Below are 19,981 nucleotides of genomic sequence, written 5' to 3'. Positions count from 1 at the left end.
CTAAATATGAGGCTAGGAACGTCCTTTGATTTTAGCACATAAGGTAAGGAAGTTTCTAAATATGAGACTAGGAACGTCCTTTGATTTTAAGATTGATGATGTATCCTGTTCATGAAAAAATAGTCTTGGCACAAAAGCTATAATTTAAATATCCAAAATTACTTCCCGCATTCCCAGGAAGAACAAATGAATACTATACACAGCCATTCCGGCGGGATTATGCACACTGAGATACTCTCAAAAGTAAAGTTTTGGAAAATGTATCGATCCTATCATATTTTCCATTAATCATGCTAAGGCAGTTTGACCCTAACAACCTATTTTCAATCTTTGATGTTGCAGATAGGCCGTAAGGGAAGAATGGATCAACATGAGACTAGATCGTTGCCAGTACGTAGTTCAGGAAAGAAAATATAGATCATTAAGTTTAATACTGATGCTGGACTTTAGCAACTAGCATGCGACGTCATTTTAAATCCACCATGCCTTCTTCTTAATTATGAACATTTGCTTATTATATATTTACTAATTGGTAATATATATATTCAGGATTTTTCTGGAAGAGAGCGAGGCCGACAGGTATCAAGAAAAGTTGGAATAAGTCATATATCGAACAAGAATATAACAATTAAATGCCTAATTGGCATGGTACGTACGTAGTTGCTGGATAGTTCTGGGAAATAATTAAATTTTAATTCAAACTACCATGGAAAAATATTAATTTTGTACAGATCAACAAACACTTCAGCTAGCATATATAATACAAAAAAATCTAATTAGCTCTATATATGCATGATATGATATTGAAGTACATTACGTTAATATTTCTAGATTTTGAAGTGCATGCATTAGATTTTCATGCCCGAGAAAAGATCTAGACACGGTCAACTTACACGGTCATATTTTATTTTGGATTGGGCCAAATCGATCAACAATTAATATTAAATCAAATCCGGAACCATTCCATTAATTTGATCTGGTCGATTTGGTTGCGTTTTCAATATCTGCCAACATTAGTTAATGTTAATTAAATTTATAAATAGATTAATTACCATATATATATATATATATATATATATATAGAAGACTTACCAACTCTCGTTGATCTTATCTGTGCTTAGAAGAAAACATGCACGGACCCGTTCGGTACTGCAGACTCCCCCTCGATCTATAAATAGACGCGTTTCCATACAACATATCTCATCCCTCACCCAAGCAAGAGATCACACAAACGCTAAAAGCAAGTGCTAGAGACATCCTCAAACATGCGGATCATGAAAGCTAAGTACCTCGTAACAGCTGTGGCCCTTTTGGCCTTGGCTTGCTCCCTCGCCTCTGCCTATGACCCTAGTCCTCTGCAGGACTTTTGTGTTGCAGTCAAGGATCCCGCTTCTGCTTGTACGTAAACATTACCATTACTATTATTATCATTAGGTTCTGCAGTAGAAATCATTTCAAGCATCTGCATGCATGGATTGTTTTATCTCATGTTATGAATCCATAGATTAATGTAACTATACTTTCAGTTTCTGCATCATATGTACGTTTATGTTATTTCCCATTGTTATGGGAAGTGTCTGTACGTCCCATTTGTGATGATGACATGGTACTTATCTTTTTCTACAGTATTTGTGAATGGAAAGTTCTGCAAGGACCCAAAGCTTGCATCAGCTAAGGACTTCTTCTTCTCGGGACTAAACATTCCCAGAGACACTTCAAATCCTCTAGGATCGAACGTCACTGCTGTGAATGTGGACAATCTAGCAGGACTCAACACCCTAGGCATATCCTTGGCTCGCGTTGACTTTGGTCCATTTGGTCTGAATCCTCCCCATACCCACCCACGTGCCACTGAATTTCTCATTGTCTTAGAGGGTACTCTGTACGTTGGATTTGTCACCTCCAACGGAGATGGTAACCGCCTCTTCACCAAAATCCTATACCCAGGAGATGTCTTTATATTCCCAATTGGTCTCATTCACTTCCAATTGAATGTGGGAAAGACCAAAGCAGTTGCCTTTGCTGGTTTGAGCAGCCAGAATCCAGGGGTCATCACCATTGCAAAAGCAGTCTTCGGTTCTGACCCAAAAATCAATCCCGATGTTCTCACCAAGGCCTTCCAGGTGGACAAGAATTTGGTCGAGTACCTTCAGAAACAATTTTGGTCGGACAACAATTAAAGAAATGTTTGTAACAGCCATGCATAACGATCCATTTCATGCATGGCTCGAAGAAATTAAGATTTACTATTTTTCGTTTGTTGTAACGTACTCATAAAATTAAAATTATAATGAAATAAGAGGGTATTTTATTTATGCGCTACCCTGATCTCTCTCTCTCTCTCTCTCTTTTTGGGTAACAGCAGCGAAAGTGGTAGATCTATGTCATAGGGTCCGCAAAATGTTCGAAATAATTAAAATGCTAAAATAGATGTAGGAGAGTTGTAAGGGAATTATTTTCTGCCCAAAAAACCATCCAAGCAAGTGAAGTGAGCCGATATCCTAGTCGGAGTTCCTAAACACCTTGGGATTACAATATCAATAAAACAGTTTTAACCAAATTGCAAAAACCAACCTAACCGCTTTTTTAGCCGTTTTGACTCTTGGTCTGGCCCAACCCACCGACTAGGGTTTACTAATCCAAATCGACCAGCTAGTTAGGGTCTACTCTATATTGTATTAAACTCTTACACGGTCGCACTATATTTTTTATTTTCTTATGAATAAAACCCTCTACAAATCTATGGACGTAGGCACAATGTCAATTCAAGTAAATGTTGTGTTGTGTGTAATTGATTCTAGCTTTTCTTTACTTTTCTCTTATCATTCCTAGCAATACATTATCCTAGAGACAACATGTTCCTGTACGTGTCCACGAAAATTAACATTGTCATAAGGGAAAAGCTTCCACACGGATGGGTATCAAACCCATTTTTGCACCAAGCCAATAGATGAATGACACGTAGGCAACGTAGGAAAAAGTTCAATGAACTCGCGTGCATGCAGTTCCATCTCTTTTCTTCTGAAATTTCCCTCCCGTGCGCATGGTGTATGTCTCCCTCATAACTGCACATAGTTTTGCAGTGAACCAAAATCCACGCCCCTTCCTCCATTCGACGCGACGCCCTGGCCGACGTGAATCGGCCACTCGACGTCGACGCGACTCGACGCGAGGCGACGCCCTCAGCCAGTACACGCCGGACGGCCCATAGGATGCAACGGCCTCAAGCCGAATCGTTCTCCCTCCCTCCCCCATCACTCGACGCGACCCAACACGGCTCACGCCCATACTCTGCCGACGTGACCCACCACGACTCACTCACGCCCACACACGCCGACGAGACCCACCACGACTCACGACAGAAGCCCCACTCGACGCGACGCCCACCACCTGCACTCATCTTCAAAGCTGACAAAAGGTAAATCACAATATCCCCAGAAATTTTTCATTTTATTTCGGCTTCTCTGTGTTAGAAATTTGGGGTTTTTTTCGAATTTGTTTGAATTTGTTCGAATTTAGAAGATAAACTCATATAGGGCCCCTCTATTATTAAAGGGGTTTCAGATTCAGTTGTTTGTAATGGACCTGATTGTGAATGGCTGATGTATCAAGGAAGGTGATGGGAAACAGGGATTATGGTTGCTGCAATGAGCAAGCAGAATGCACAGCAGTTGTTTGTCAATTTGCTAAAAGGAAATTTCACTATGAATTGAAATAGTACATTGCACCCCTTCTGCTGCAATGAGGCAAAATGCACACCAATTATTTTTTTCATGGGTTTCTATAGATTTACACTTCCATGGGTCAAAACTCTGCATTCGCCACTTTGCAAGTTGCGAAAGCTGATGATTAAGCACTGTAGTAAGGCTATTGCTAGTTTCAGTCTGATAAAAATGCTTCATAACGAGTCAGAGCTAACAGCACCAAGTTTAATTCTAGCAACCTTGTTAGAAAGAATAAATGATTTTTTTATAGGGAAAAGTTGCATGTTCTTTGTGACCCTGTTGTCCCTCTCAGCGCCTCAATTCCCTAGCTCTTGTACACTCCTTGAAAAGCAGTCCTGCATCGGAACGCATATCCAATATCCTTGCAATGAGCCAACTTTGATATAAATTTAGTTTTATTTTTTAAGATAAGCATGTTCTTCATATCACTTGTTGGAGTTGTTAATATATCCCAGTCGTGAAGAAAAACCACTAAGCAAGGATCTCCAAATAGCCGGCCATGTATCTTTTCTTTTGGATTTGTAATCTTGTCTTCTTGCTTTTACTTATTTTTATTCTCTTCTCTGTAGTAATATGAAAAGTAGTGAAGGAAACACCATATCTAGCTTACAAAGACCGATGTGTTATTGCGGCATTCCATCCAAAATGCGAACGTCGGGCAACCCAAAAAGTTTTGGTCGGCAGTTTTTCAATTGTCCAAATTATGAGGATAAAAAACAGTGTAACTTTTTTGAATAGGTTGATCTTCTAATGGAACAACCGGATTATTGTAAACGTACGTTAGAATTAACACAACGAAGAAATGAAAGAATAGCAGCTGAACGTGCAAGAATTGAACACATCAAATTCCAATCAATGAAGAAGAAGTACAAATGTGTCTTGATTGCATCTTGGATTCTATTTTTTGCATTATTTCTTACTCTGAAGTTGTATGAGCCTTCATGCTCTGTAAATCGTTTAATGCTACATTAAGATGTACTTGGTTAATCAGGACATGTTGTATTTATTTTATGGATCAGTTTTTGTAAAAGACTATATTTTATGGGATCAGTGAATGTACTTGGTTTTTCTGGAAGTGTTGGTGTGAACTCAGGGAACATAGTGTATGAAATATAGTCAAATATAGTCAACATATTTTCTGGAAGAATGAATGTACTTCATTCAATTTCTGCATTACAGCCAACATATGGCTACGAACACATATCATGTCTACAAACAGCCAACATACAACCAACATATGGGGACAAAAAATATCATGCCTACATACAGCCATCATACAACCACTATACAACCACCATATGGCGACAAAAAATCACTTCTAGTAATACACCCACCATATGGTTATAAAAAATTTAATTCTCATTAATTCATCATTAATTGTCTTCTGAAAAGTGAAAATTCCACGATGCTCCATACTCTTCATCTTGTGACGCTGTTGGGAATTGCATATTCCTACAAATGAAGAATTTTCATAGGACAACAATAAGTGACCAAATCAAACATTTAAATATAAAATAAATAAGATAAGATTAGTATTTATACATATCAAATGTTGTTGACATAGTGGCTGGGTCTCAAGGTAATGTAGTTGAACTCCGTTCACCCATACCACTACAAAAAAAAATGAGAAAAAAAAAAAGAAAAAAAGAATAAGAAAGATTTCACCAAGTAAAAAGCTTCACATAAGGAACATACGTCATAATTAGAAATATAATTAAATCATTGCAAGTACCTGTGTGATGGACATTTTGTTCTAACAAGCCATTCTTGTTTACAAATGCTGCACCGTCGCTTCTTTGTTGGGACATTTTCTTTTGGATTTTTTTGTCGTAATGTTTTGGGCCTTCCTTTAGAAACAATGATTGGGGGATCTTGCAATGAAAAGTTTAAGACTATTTGGCTCTGGACCGCATGTCCCTATGGGTTATTTATTGTGTCATCATCATCATCACCCATCAGGACAAGCTCTTGATGAATTGTCTCTATGCCCCGTGATACATGTTCATATTTCTTAATAGAAAGTGACCCCATCTCAGCAACTATATAAAACTGTCTTATCAAACGATGTTTCTTCTCAAATGCAGTTGGGATTGTCTCCAATGGCCCCTCATCGACACATATCCCATGTACCATGCGACTATTTGCATCGATCGTCCACCTCTCTAACACATATGATTGCAGTACAAGGTTTAAAATATTTTTTCTCGTCAAAACTTGTAGGATGTGCCAACATAGAAAGCCAATAAATTCAAACTTAAGACATGTGCAAGACACAACATTTTTATCGTTCCCAAGTGTTACTTCATATGCTGGCTTTTCTCTCCCATGAATGGCCACCAAATAAATCTTCCTTCCATCTTCCTCACGTGTTTTGTGTGACTTGAATTGCTGGCTACAAAATAACTCTTCTTGAAAGATCAAAAAAGATTTTCTTGTATAGAGCTTGGCCACTTCCTCTTCAATACTGTAACATGTTTTCATAATTGGCCTTGATGTTTTTGTCTTCACATCTTTCTCTTTCTCACTTAGATAACGGGCATTCAAAGCTTTATCATATTGATGGATGAAATCACTTACCATCGTACTTGAACAAACATAATCTTTACAAAACTTGTTCATACTCTCACTTCGTTGAGTTGTGGACATTCCAAACTCAAAATATAGATCTCAAATAAGCAGGCACCCACTTTTCTCTCTTGACATAAATAGTTTGCAACCAACTATTTTCTTCCAACATGTACTTACCCAACTATTCAGTCCACTCCAACTCAAACTCCTCAATAGTTACCGTGTCATGAATACAGTGGTTAAAATCATATTTAAATTGTGAAAATCTGTTATAAACATGAGCTAGATGTTCAGAGACTTTTTGTAGGATATGCCATAAGCACAATTTGTGAGTTATATTGGGCAATACCTTCACGATGGCCTTAGCCATTGACTTGTCATCATCAGTTAATATTGTTGAGGGAGCACGACCAAGCATCGCTTCTAGCCATGTTTTCAATAACTATGTGTAAGACTCAGCTGTCTCATTTATCAATAATGCACATCCAAACATCACAGATTGATGATGATGGTTAACTTCAGTGAATGGAACAAAGGGCATCTTGTAGCGATTTGTTAGATACGTAGCGTCAAACGTAACGACATTCTCAAAATATTGATATGCAGCTCTTGATCTACCATCTGCCCAAAAGCAATTTCCCATCGACCCATCTGCATCAATTTGGATCGAATATACAAAGCATGGATTATTACGTTCATTTTCCAAAAAGTACTCATATAACTTTTGTGCATCTCCTCTTCAAGAACATGCTTCCTTCGATTGCCCAAATAATTCTGAATGTCCTTAGGAATGCAACCAATATTATAATCACCACCATGCTCCTTACTCAACACGGACATTATATTCCGTGTTGGTATCCCCGACTCATTCAACATGTCTATTAAATTTTTTTGCGCCGCACTCACCCATCTATGCCCACGAAGCAAACTTGTACTCCTAGGTGTCAACAGCTCATGATTATGTTGGAGTACAAACTTGGACACAACCCATTTTTCTCCATTCTTCTTTATTGTCATCATCACCTTAGAACCACACCTTGTTTCCAGAGCCTCGGGTCTTGCTCTCTCTTTAAGTTTAAGATTATATCGACGGAATCCTTCTCTCGAACACACATACTCTACACTAATTAATGATTTTTCTATGCCTGACAACTGAATATGATTTGTTCGAATACTAAAACCAGTTCGCTTGGAGAATACTTTATAGCAACTAAGTGCATCCTCTACATCGTCGAACTCTAGCCCCACATATGGCTCCACATATGAAGATGACGTTGTATGGCCTTCCTTGGGCATGTTCATATCGAGTTCAACCTCACTATCCTCTTCAATCATCTCAACTTCATTGGCGCTAGAATTAGAACTGTCTAAGATCTCAACATGATCTCTTGATGTACTCATCATTCACGCAACCTAACATGGCAACGATAGCTCAATAGACAATCAAAGAAAATGACTTTCATCAACTATAACATATACCCAAACATTACCAAACTAATCACAAGCTTATTTATGGTTGAAATACATTTTAACCATAAATAAGCCCAACTATTGGGGATGCAAAATTAGGAATCACCCCGTCGAGTTTCTCAGAAACGTGGTGCAACAGAGTTTACCTTCCATGTGGACGTCGTGTCGCATCGAGTGCAGGGCGTCGCGTCGCGTCTGCATCGAGTGGTCATTCCGGCGTGAGGGCGTCGCATCGACAGAGTACGGGCGTGAGCCATGGTGGGTCGCGTCGAGTGATGGGGGTGGGAGGGAGAACGATTCGGCGTGAGGCCGTTGCGTCGTGTGGGCCTTCCGGCGTGTACTGGCTAAAGGTGTCGCCTCGCGTCGAGTCGCATCGGCGTCGAGTGGCCGATTAGCGTCGGCAAGAGCGTCGCGTCAAGTGGAGGAAGGGGCGTGGATTTTGGTTCACTGCAAAACTATGTGCAGTTATGAGAGAGACAGACACCATGCGCACAGAAGGGAAATTTCAGAAGAAAAGAGATGGAACTACATGCATGCGAGTTCATTGAACTTTTTCCTACGTTGCCGACGTGTCATTCATCTATTGGCTTGGTGCAAAAATGGGTTTGATACCCATCCTTGTGGAAGCTTTTCCCTTGTCATAACCGTGTCAGCTAGACTGCTTGAACTTGTTTCAAGAGAAAGACATGATAAAATAAAAATAAGAGAAAGAAACAAAGGAAAGTAAAACAAAGTTAGAGCAGAGCAACACAATAGCTGAGCATGTTCGAACAGAAAAGAATTACCATGTATTCGACCCCTCTAATTTTTGCAAACCAAACCTCTGACTTGAATACGTTGTTGATACAAAGAACACCTACTTCCAAAACAACAAATCTGCCACACATGAAAATAAAATAGAGCATGAATACACAAGACAAGTCTATGCAAATGAGAGAAATTTCTTTTAAAGAAAACTAGGAAAGTTTATCGAGCACTAAACCTAGGAGATGTGCAGAGATGAAGCAAATAGCAATAAAAACACAAAACAAAAAAAGAGAAAGACTTGGTAGGAGATGAAGCATATACCTAGGAAAAAAGATCAGTGGGCAAAAATGATTCCTCCCATTCCCTACTTCACGAGAACACCAACCACCTCTCTCTCTATGCTATAAAATTTCAGTCTAGGGGCGCTTTTTATTTTTTAGGACATTGCAGATTGTTCGAACAAATTAAAAATGTTCGAAAGGTAAAATTCCAAAGATTAGAGCGTTCCAAATCCTTGAAATTTTACCGTTTGAAAGGATTGTAAATATTTTCAAACATATCCAAACTCTATTTAAACGAAAAATAATCTCGTTCAAACAAAGTTTGTGAATTAAAAAAAATGACATGTTCTACTTCCCAAACAATATTTGGTTCAAATTTGTGTTGGAATGGGATATAATTCATTTGAACATATTTATATAGCTTGAATGAATATAAGATAGTTCAAACGTAGTTGTAATTGTTCGAAGACATTTGACACTATTTGAACATATTTCTTATCATTCAAATGGGATTGGTATTAATCAAACAGAATTGACACCTCTCAAATGGATATAGTAAACCATTCAAACAGGCAATCACTTTTAGAGACGACTGATTTCGTCTCTATATATTATCTTTCGAAAGATAAACACCAACCACCTCTCTCTCTATGCTATAAAAATATATAGGGAACTTTTAAAAATTTGTTGAGCAGCTCGATCTTTTGTTCTTGCAATCTTGGACTGATTCTTTTATTAATTAGTGCTTCATTCTCTGGTGATCAAATGCATTGAGAGAAATTTTCAAGATTAGTAAGTCCTTTTAGGCAATTTCTTACGGGCTGGTATGTGATATGATCTGGCTATAGTTTGGCTACAAGTTATTTTTCCTAACATTCTAACAATTGCTAACATTAGACATTCTTTAAGTCATATTCTACAGTACAAAATTATTTTTTGTTAGAAGTTTAGCAACTTGTGATGTCATAGTTTGGATTTAAACCTTTGTATTTGTCCAAAACTGAAGATTATTCACATTAGGTTTATGACAACTTATTTTTGACTAGTGATTTTATGTTTTTATGTACTGACTAGTAGTGTTTTAATTTTGTCCAATTATGACTATTTTTCTTCCTTGCCCAGTTATGTTTTAATTTTTCTGCTAGCAACAAAGACATGGAAAGAATCAATACTGAGCAAGATTGTCCAATTAGAAACACAATTGAAGAAATCAAAACTTCAAAGATGGCTAGATGAATATGGTGAGCATTACAGCAAGATGGTTTTAGTGTTATGTATTGTTGTGGCATTGGGTCATGTTATCCATGGCCATTCGTTAGCAAACCATGCCATTTTTTGTTCAAAATTGTCTTTTTAATTTATCAAAGATGTCTTTTTATTTCCCGATAATGTACTGTCCTTTTATTTTTTCAAGAGTAACTTAATGGTCATCAAGTACGATGAGTCTTATGTGTATATATAAAAGCTAATGCATTGTAATCTATTTTTTAATGAGAGTAAAAAAAGTTTAGATAAATTTCTCCCTTCAAATTGGCATCAGAGCGCCAGGTCACGATAGATTCTACCTTCTCTGGAAATGATGGCCTCCAACTTGTCGAACAACAAATTCCAAAGCTTTCAAAAGATAATCATGGGACGCGATCTATCCAAATGAGAGCCCTGTTTGGATCTCAAGATTTGTTGTAGATTGTTACCGATGGATTTACGAAGCCCACATAGGCGCAAGAAGCCGCATACATTGTAAATGAGAAATGGGCTCTTAAAGAGCAAAGAATGAAGGATAAAATGGCATTATTCATACTTTATCAAGGGTTGGATGATGCTACATTAGAAAAAGTTGCAGAAGCAACAACAAGTAAACAAGTATGGGAAATTCTTGCTTCCATTTTCAAAGGAGATGAACGGGTGAGACGAATTTACCTACAAACATTACAAGTCAAGTTTGAGGTGCTTCACATGAAGGAAGGCAAATTTCTCACAATTGTTGGTGATCGTGAATTGTTTTAAAAGAAATAATAAGAAGATTGATGACATTTGAGTCATCAAAAGGTCCTTCGATCCCTCTCTCCTAAATTTGAACATGTAGTTGTAGCTATCGTAAAGTCTAAGGACTTAGAGAAGCTTACAATTGAGGAGTTGATGGGTTCTCTCCAAGTACATGAGCAAAGGATGCAAAAGAGTGCTAATTCTACCATGCTAGAACAACTTGAGTAAAAAATGACTCCAAATGATCGAGAGAAATCCAAGCCCAACCGAGGTCGTGGCGAGGCAGGGGGCGTGGAAGTCACCAACGACCTGACCAAAGTCAGCAGAAAAGCATAAATTCAATAGGTCGAGGACAAGGAGGCAATCGAGGAAAAGGAAGATCTACACATGGACGTGGAAACACCAAGAACATCCAATGCTACAATTGCAACAAGTTTGGACACTATGTGGCACAAAGAAAATGAACAGGCCAATGTTGCAGAAACAACAAATCATGCTAGTAGTGATGCCACCCTACTTCTCGCTCATGATGATTCAAGTTCACAATGTGAAGCTTGGTACCATGATTCCAGTGCAAGCAATCACATGTGTACAAAGAATGATCTATTTAAAGAACTCACCGAAGAAGTTCGTGGAAATGTGAACCTAGGAGACTCATCCAAACTCCCAGTTGAAGGCAGAGGAAAGATAAAAATTTATCAAAAGAATGGTAAAAGAGAATTCATATCCGATGTTCATTATGTGCCAAATATGAAAAGCAATATTCTAAGCCTTGGACAATTGCTCGAGAAGGGATACATCATACACATGGAGGAAGATTCTCTCACTCTGAGAGACGAACGTGGAAGTGGCTCGTGTTCCAATGACCAGCAATTGCATGTTCCAGTGGCATCATACAACAAAGTTCGAGAATTACTTTTATGGAATCAAAGAAAGTGAGCCATGGAAGTGGCATCTTCGCTTTGGTCATCTATATTTCAACGGCCAAGCTACTATCTTCACTACTATCTTCATCAGGCATGGTGCATATATTACTAATGATAGAGGCACCTAGCAATGTTTGTCAAGCAATCACAACAAGCTTTTTCAAGCGAAAAGTCTTGGAGAGCGACACAACCATTGTAACTAGCTCACACCAACATATGTGGACCAATAGAACTGTCTTTTGGAGGTAATAAATGTTTTATTACTTCCATTGATGATTTTAGTAGAAAAATATGGGTTTATTTTCTTAAAGAAAAGTCCATTGCATTTACTATATTTAAGAATTTTAAGGCTCTTGTTGAGAATGAAAGTGGTCACAAGCTTGTAACTCTTCGCTCTGACCGAGGTGGTGAGTACACCTCCAAAAACTTTGATGAGTATTGCGGGGAAAATGGCATAAAGCATTAGTCTACCATTGCTTACACACCACAACAAAATGGAGTTACTGAAAAAAAGAATTGAACTATCCTCAATAGGACTAGAACTCTGCTCAAAGAGAAAGGACTTCCAAAAGAATTTCAGGCAGAGTCTGTGGCGTGCTCAACTTATCTACTCCATAGATGTCCTACCAAAAGTGTCAAGAATATGATACTTCAAAAGGGGTGGAGCGGTTACAAACCAAGTGTCACACATTTAAGAATTTTTGGGTTTTGGGTGTGTTGCTTATTCCCAACTTTCCAAAGCCAATAGAAAGAAGCTTGATGATTATGGTGAGATATGTATCTTCATTGGATATAGTGAAGATTCAAAAGCATATAAACTCTACAACCCATGAACAAAAAAAATAGTGGCTAGCAGAGATGTTATCTTCGATGAAGAAGAAGCATGGAGTTGGAAAGATGAAGAGATTGCAAAAGACCAATACGTGTTGGAGGAGCAGGAAGAAATCTCAACCGAAGTTCCACCAAGTATCACACCATCTTCTCAACCAGCCATACCATCCGCAACACATAGAACATCTCCACCTTCTATAGGAGACAACAGTGATAGATCCTCCACAAATCAAAGCAGAGCTAAGATGAGAAGTCTTAGGGAGATCTATGAGCAAATAGAAGATGGAGAGACTAGTCTTTTCTATCTATTTACTAATCATGAGCCTTTCACCTTCCAAGAGGTTGTAGAAGAAGATTGTTGGCAATCAGCGATGAAGAAAGAGATCCATGCCATCCAAAAGAATGAGACGTGGGAGTTGCAAACACTCCCACCAGACCATGCCGGTGGGATTATGCACACTGAGATACTCTTAAAAGTAAAGTTTTGGAAAATGTATCGATCCTATTTTCCATTAATCAAGCTAAGGCTTTACTCTCCAAGCAACATAGAGTAGTGAGGGAGATGAATCTGAATGACGGGCGGTGTTTGAAGAGTCCAAAATGAGGTGCACAATGGGGCGGTAGACTATCTTTCAGAATTTTCGATGTCCAAGAATGTTAATTCATTGACGAATCTTTCTAGTTTCTCTTTGTAGGTTGTTAATGATAGTGATAACCAAAAACTCAGTGAGCTTCCTTCGATCCAAGATATTAAAGAGGCAATTTTCTCCATTCTCTCGGATAGTAGCCCAGGTCCTAATGGATTTGGAGGTAGTTTTTATAAATGTTGTTGGGATATTATTTCAGTGGATGTAATGGAAGCAGTTCATGATTTTTTTCGAGGGTCCCCTATACCAAGAGTTTTCTCGGCCACTTCTCTTGTGCTTATTTCATAGATTGATAATCCAAAGAGCTTTGATAAATTCCGCCCAATAAGTTTGTGCTCGGTGTTCTACAAAATTTGTAGTAAAATTATGGTGCGCCGATTCTTCCCACTGTTGTTCTCCATCCACTCGAATTATGTTGAAATCCCCAAGAACCATCCACGGAACATTTCCTGGGTTAATACTACGAAGATTATCCCATAAATCTCTCCTTTCTAGTTGTCGGCACTTAGCATAAATAAAAGAGATAATATACTGACAATTGTTTTCCTCTAGTCTGACCGTCAAGGATTGGGCAAAATAGTTCAACACTTGAAACTTAACTCCAACTGCCCATAGTAACCAAATCTTGCCTCCACTATCCTCATTAGAGACACTATCCACCATATGAAGCTTGGTTTGTAACCGACTCAAGTGACTATCGTTCAAAAACGGTTTCACCAGTGCAATTATCTTTGGTTTATACATATGAACTAACTTTACTAACCTCCTCTTCGAGGTCCTAAGACCCCTAAGGTTCCAAAATAAAATGGGCTCTATCATAGGTTCATTCGGGCTTGCTCTTAGCCCTTTTGGAACTTCTTAGTGAACCCTCCCCATCCTTACATGACTGACTGTCCAGGCCTTCTTTGTCAGATGAAAAATCTGTATCCTTTTGAAGGTGGCCCTCCTCCAATTCCTCTTCACCTTCTGAAAGTGATGATAATGGGACATGGTTAACACTCAACATAATAGGCCCATCAGCCACATCTTTCTAAGCCAATGGGAAATTCAGTACAGCAAGAACTTCACACATCACAGACCCCCCCCCCCCTCAACCCTTTCTAGCACTAAGTTGCCTTATCCCAACACAGCCATCTCCTCAACCTTTTCCAAATTATCCAACGCCGACGCCCCATCCTGCAAAATGTCCTGTAATAATACTCTTCCCAGCACCTATTCTTCCAACTCCTCTTCGATCACAATCAACGTCTCTATGTTTAATGGGACATCATCTTTGTTAGCAAAATCTAACAGCTCTTTCGGCTGTAGCATCTTACCATCATTCTTGTCTCTATTCTCTACTTCCATCATTTTTGAATTTTCCAAATCCCCTGCTAGACCTTTCTCTCCTACTTCGTGATTCATCTTTCCCTCCATATTTTTATCATGTGTATTGGGAACCCATTTTGTTAACACCTTGCTTCCTTTCAGTTTTTTCCGATCCCCATTCTTTATTGCCTCAATCTTCCAGTTTTTAAGTTATGCCCCTGTATGTGACAAATAGAGCAAAAAGCTGGTAAATTCTTGTGAGTAATTTCTTGATACCTGAACGACGTCTGCCTAGGATCTCCAATCCAAAAACCAGGAATCGAATCTACTGCCGCATTTATCTCCACACAAACTCTTGCTCCATTAGTTCTTGTTGCACATCTCGTGGCATTGTCCCTACGAACATACTTGCCAAATGGTAACACCAAGCTTCGCAGAAAGGATTCATGGTATAGATTTGGAGGCAACCCCGGCAGGTTAATCCAAACTGGAACCATTGAAGGCTCAGCCTCCTCCGAGAAGTCAGGGTCCCATGTAAAAATCCTGTAATGCTTTCCATCTACATCACAGTTCTCTCTAGAAAAAGCCTTGGTGAAATCCCCTTCATTTGAGAAACGAATAAAAAGATTTCGGAGTAGTCCCATACTCGACACAATCAGTTGCCTATCCAGACTCCAAGGATTTTTATAGTTGTGGAAGAAATATTGTCTAGACTACTAAAGCGTAATATCGACCAAGGTAATAACGGCTCTTTTTTATCATTCTCATGGCACTCCCCTTATTTCCCACCTATTATATGCAGATGACATTGTCATTCTTGCAAATGGAAGTAAGGCAACTTTGAAGTGTATCTCGGAAACATTAAAGACTTATGAGAAATGGTCTGGCCAAACCGTTAGTAAAGAGAAGTTATCAATCATGTTTTCAAAGCAATTCACCCATGCAAGACGAAGAGTATGTCTCAGCCTAATGGGTTTTTCTGAAGGAGTTTTGCCTTTTAAATATTTGGGGGTACCAATTTTTCTAGGAAGCTTAAGGCCATCCATTTTGATGAGAGTTTGTCCAAGATTAGAGATAGAATTGGAGGTTGGAAGGCAAATTTGTTATCCACTGGGGCTAGGGTGCTACTTTTGAAGCATGTTCTTGGAAGTATGCCCATCCATCTTTTTTCTATATTGTAGGTTCCAAAATCAGTTATAGCTAAACTGAATAGGTTGTTTAGTAATTTTTTGTGGGGCCTTCATAAAGGGAAACCGAAGAAGCATTGGAGGGCATGGGAGGCGATTTGTCAACCTGAAAAAGAAGGTGGTATTGGGTTGCGTAACTTAGAAGATATCCAAAAGTCTCTGCATATGAAATTCGCTTGGAAACTCCTGACGGAAGACTCCTTATGGTCACAGTATTTCAAAGCCAAATATGTGAAGAATTCTCCTATTTCTCTAGTCAATCCTTCCAAAGGGACAAGTTTTTGGAGGATGGTCATTGGATGCATCCTGAACATTTTCAAACATACAAAATGGAAAATAAAGTCGGGAGAAGTCTTTTTTTAGCATGACAAATGGTTGGAGGAAGGCCCTCTCTTTGAACAATACAATACGGTGAGTAACTCTAATTTAAAATTGAAAGAGTTTTTTATTGAGGATAGTTGGGATTTTAACCGTACTGGTCAGCTGGTTGGACCGGATTGTTTGGAAGTGATCACGAGATCGTTGAGGTGCAACAAAGTTGGAGAAGATGTTCTCATTTGGCTGCCTAACCCAGATGGAAAATTCACTACTAAGAGTGCTTGGGACGTGGTTCGGATAAAAATGCCTAGAATTTTGTGGGCTGAATGGGTATGGCATTCTTGTCTTCCTAAATTTAAGGTAGTTACTATGTGGAAGGGTCTCAATAATGCCTTGAGTGTGGATGATCAAATTAGAAAGGTTGGGCTTCCTATTGTCTCAAGATGCAATTGTTGTGTACAGGGTGCTTATGAGGATCTAAGTCATGCCCTTGCTGAAGGGGAATTTGTGAGACTTATATGGAGGAAATTTGCTTCACAGATTGGCATGTCGATGAGAGAAGGAGGGTCATAGCGTGAAATCATTGCAGGCTGGTTTAATAGAGCAAAAAAATCAACCAAAATGGGGAATGTGATGGGCTTATTACCTTTTATTATTACTTGGAGATTGTGGATGAGGAGATGTAAGGCACGAATGGATGGGATTGAAGAATCCGTGGAAAATGTGTGGAGAAGTATAAAATACTGGGTGGCAAAGATTGGTGAAAAACTGAAGGCCAAAAATATATTAACTCGAAGAGATGAAATGATTCTTAACGAACTGGGTATTCCTTCTCAAACTGGCAATCGGAAGCAGTTGCAGATTGCTCGATGGTGTCATCCACCAGCTGGTAGATATAAAATTAATTCGGATGGCAATAGTAGAGGCAATCCGGGAGCAGCAGGGGCAGGAGAATTAGACTCTAAGGCGAATCTGGTGACAGCTTTTTCGATTTTTCTGGGATATGGAAATAGTTCCTTTGCTGAGTTTATGGCTGAATTTCATGGACTAAAAATAGCAAGAAGTATGGATTTGACTCTTATTGATCTTAAACTTGACTCTACTATTGTTGTAAATTGGTTGAAAAAATCAAAGTTTGGCCTCTAGTACATTGAAGATTACTGGGAGGAGTTGAAAATGATTATGGCCGGTATGAGTATTTGCATATCCCACGTATCTAGAGAAAAAAATGCAGCAGCAGATATGTTGGCAAGGTTGGCTTCAAAGGGCTGCACGGCTTCTTGGAATGTTTACGTAGACCTGCCTTGGAGGCTTCGGGGTCTTTTAAAAATAGATAAGATGGGTCTTCCATATATCCGTTATGGTTAATGTCTTGGGGGTTTCTCTATATGAACGAATCTTTGTACTAGGTAAGGGCTTTTGTTTGGTTTGGCCTTGGTTGGCTTTTGGGGATGGCCTTGGTGTAGACTTGGAACGATGTTGATGGCTTAAGTGTTAGGGACTCCGGTCTTGTCCCTAACACTAAGGTCCACTAGTTTGCCTTAGTGAAGATGATGACCGAGTGATCTTGCTATCTTGCTTGGCTTTCACCAAAGGAATGGTGTTTGAGTAATGGAATGATGAAGATGATGCACTTGGGTAGGCTAAGGCAAATCAATGTTGGTGGCTAGACTTGTTCTTGAGTGAGGTGCCAAGATGATGGAGGCTAGGGTTGAATGGAAGAGATAAGGTTAGGGTTTGTTCTTGGAGAGTGGCTCCAAGTTGATGGAGTGTGAGTGTTCTAAGAGCTGATTAGGGTTGTTTGTTGCAATGGGGATGGCTTAGGGGTTGCCCTTGATGTTTGGGCCACTTGGATGGTGATTAGGGTTGGTAAGGTGAAGTGTAGCTAGGGTTTTGTGAGGTGGCTAGGGTGGATTTCGAGATTTGGAAGAGTTGGCTTAGGGTTGGAGTTTAGGATGATGAATGAGATGGAAGAGTGAGGCTAGGGTTTGGAGGCTAAGGTGTGTGGATTGGGATTGACTTGGTCTTGGGAAGATTGGCTAGATTTGGTTTGTTTAGGAGTGGATATGGGAAGTTTGTAAGATGGAATGAATCTTTGAGTGAAGAGGGGAATTTGAATTTGAATTAAGATGACAAGTCAATAGTTGACTTAGAGAGATTGTAGGAATAGTGATTTAAGGAATTGAAGAGGATTTGCAATTCTTTAAATTAAGGGATTTGAATTTGAATTGGAATTTGAATTGGAATTTAAATTTGAATTTTGAATTTTAAATTTGAATTTGAATATGGTAAGAGTTGCATAGGGCTAGGGTTTGATGGATGGGCGACTTTGGTGTGGTTGGATTTGGAAAGTGGAATGGGCGGCTATGGGGATTTGATTGAGTCAACTAGGGTTCCTAAATTATAGGAACACTAGTATGGCAAGCGTAGTGGGCGGCTAGGTCACTCCCAATATGGCAAGTAGTTGCCGAAATTGAGTGGGACTTGGTAAGGGTTATGTGTTTCGGCTAGGGCATAGTTTGATGAGGCAAACCAATTATGGAAAGTGACAAACCTATGGAATGGATAACAAACAATATGGTGGTCGAGTATGTGGTATGGAATGGATCAAATGAGCAATAGAATGGATGAACACTAAGAACAAATGATGAACACGATGAATAAGTGATAAATAATCAAGAACAAAGTGAACAAAAGATAGCCAATTCAACTATGATTCACGAATTGCACATAGATGAAATAAACCTCTTTATTGATGAACTTGAAAATAACAAAAAGAACAACAACTTGGATTCACGAATTGCACCAAGTTGTAAGAACAAGATAGATAGATTGAACCACACCTATTCACGAATTGCAAGGTGTGATCCTCTCTTAAGGGATTCACGTATTGCACCCCAAAGAGCCCAAGTGCCTTAGCACCGAATAGTGATCTCAAGAACAAAATAGTCTACCCACTAGGAAATTTGCCAAAAAATTTTAAATGCAAAGCCTAAGGGTCCTATTTATAAGGATTACAACTTGGAAACTCCCAATAAGTCTCTTGAAAAATAAATAATTAAATAAAAATAAAAAATAACATAGTTGGCATAGGCCAAGTTGACCCATGACATGCATGAGTCCATGGGTGGGCTAGGCTAGCCAATGGCATGGGCCATGGGTATGGCTAGTATGGCTGTTGGCATGTGGCTGACATGGCTAGTGGCATGGTCATGGGCCACAACACATGAGTTCCTATCATTAGGCCCGTGGTTGTTGTAAAGGTGTTCTCCTACCCCAGAGGGGGTTTTCTTGCAATAAACTACGGAGATCCTTTCTCTGGTTTTATCAACAAAAGAAAACAGCCAAGGCAGTTTGACCCTAACAACCTATTTTCAATCTTTGATGTTGCAGATAGGCCGTAAGGGAAGAATGGATCAACATGAGACTAGATCGTTGCCAGTACGTAGTTCAGGAAAGAAAATATAGATCATTAAGTTTAATACTGATGCTGGACTGTAGCAACTAGCATGCGACGTCATTTTAAATCCACCATGCCTTCTTCTTAATTATGAACATTTGCTTATTATATATTTACTAATTGGTAATATATATATTCAGGATTTTTCTGGAAGAGAGCGAGGCCGACAGGTATCAAGAAAAGTTGGAATAAGTCATATATCGAACAAGAATATAACAATTAAATGCCTAATTGGCATGGTACGTACGTAGTTGCTGGATAGTTCTGGGAAATAATTAAATTTTAATTCAAACTACCATGGAAAAATATTAATTTTGTACAGATCAACAAACACTTCAGCTAGCATATATAATACAAAAAAATCTAATTAGCTCTATATATGCATGATATGATATTGAAGTACATTACGTTAATATTTCTAGATTTTGAAGTGCATGCATTAGATTTTCATGCCCGAGAAAAGATCTAGACACGGTCAACTTACACGGTCATATTTTATTTTGGATTGGGCCAAATCGATCAACAAT

The 19,981-nt window shown here is 38.8% G+C and overlaps 1 protein-coding gene across 1 annotated transcript; it reads left to right on the top strand.

Annotated features, from left to right (window-relative positions):
- Positions 1-1,204: 1,204 nt before the first annotated feature.
- Positions 1,205-2,317, top strand: LOC121258385 (germin-like protein subfamily 1 member 13). Its single transcript, XM_041159895.1, has 2 exons — positions 1,205-1,398; positions 1,627-2,317. The coding sequence occupies exons 1-2, from the start codon at positions 1,266-1,268 to the stop codon at positions 2,178-2,180; spliced, it is 687 nt and encodes a 228-aa protein (XP_041015829.1). The 5' UTR covers positions 1,205-1,265; the 3' UTR covers positions 2,181-2,317.
- The last annotated feature ends 17,664 nt before the right edge of the window (positions 2,318-19,981 follow it).

The sequence above is a fragment of the Juglans microcarpa x Juglans regia genome, chromosome 3S, assembly GCF_004785595.1.
Source record: "Juglans microcarpa x Juglans regia isolate MS1-56 chromosome 3S, Jm3101_v1.0, whole genome shotgun sequence".
Taxonomy (NCBI): domain Eukaryota; kingdom Viridiplantae; phylum Streptophyta; class Magnoliopsida; order Fagales; family Juglandaceae; genus Juglans; species Juglans microcarpa x Juglans regia.
The sequence above is the reverse complement of the archived record's forward strand: the minus strand, read 5'-3'. Positions and strand labels throughout refer to the sequence as shown.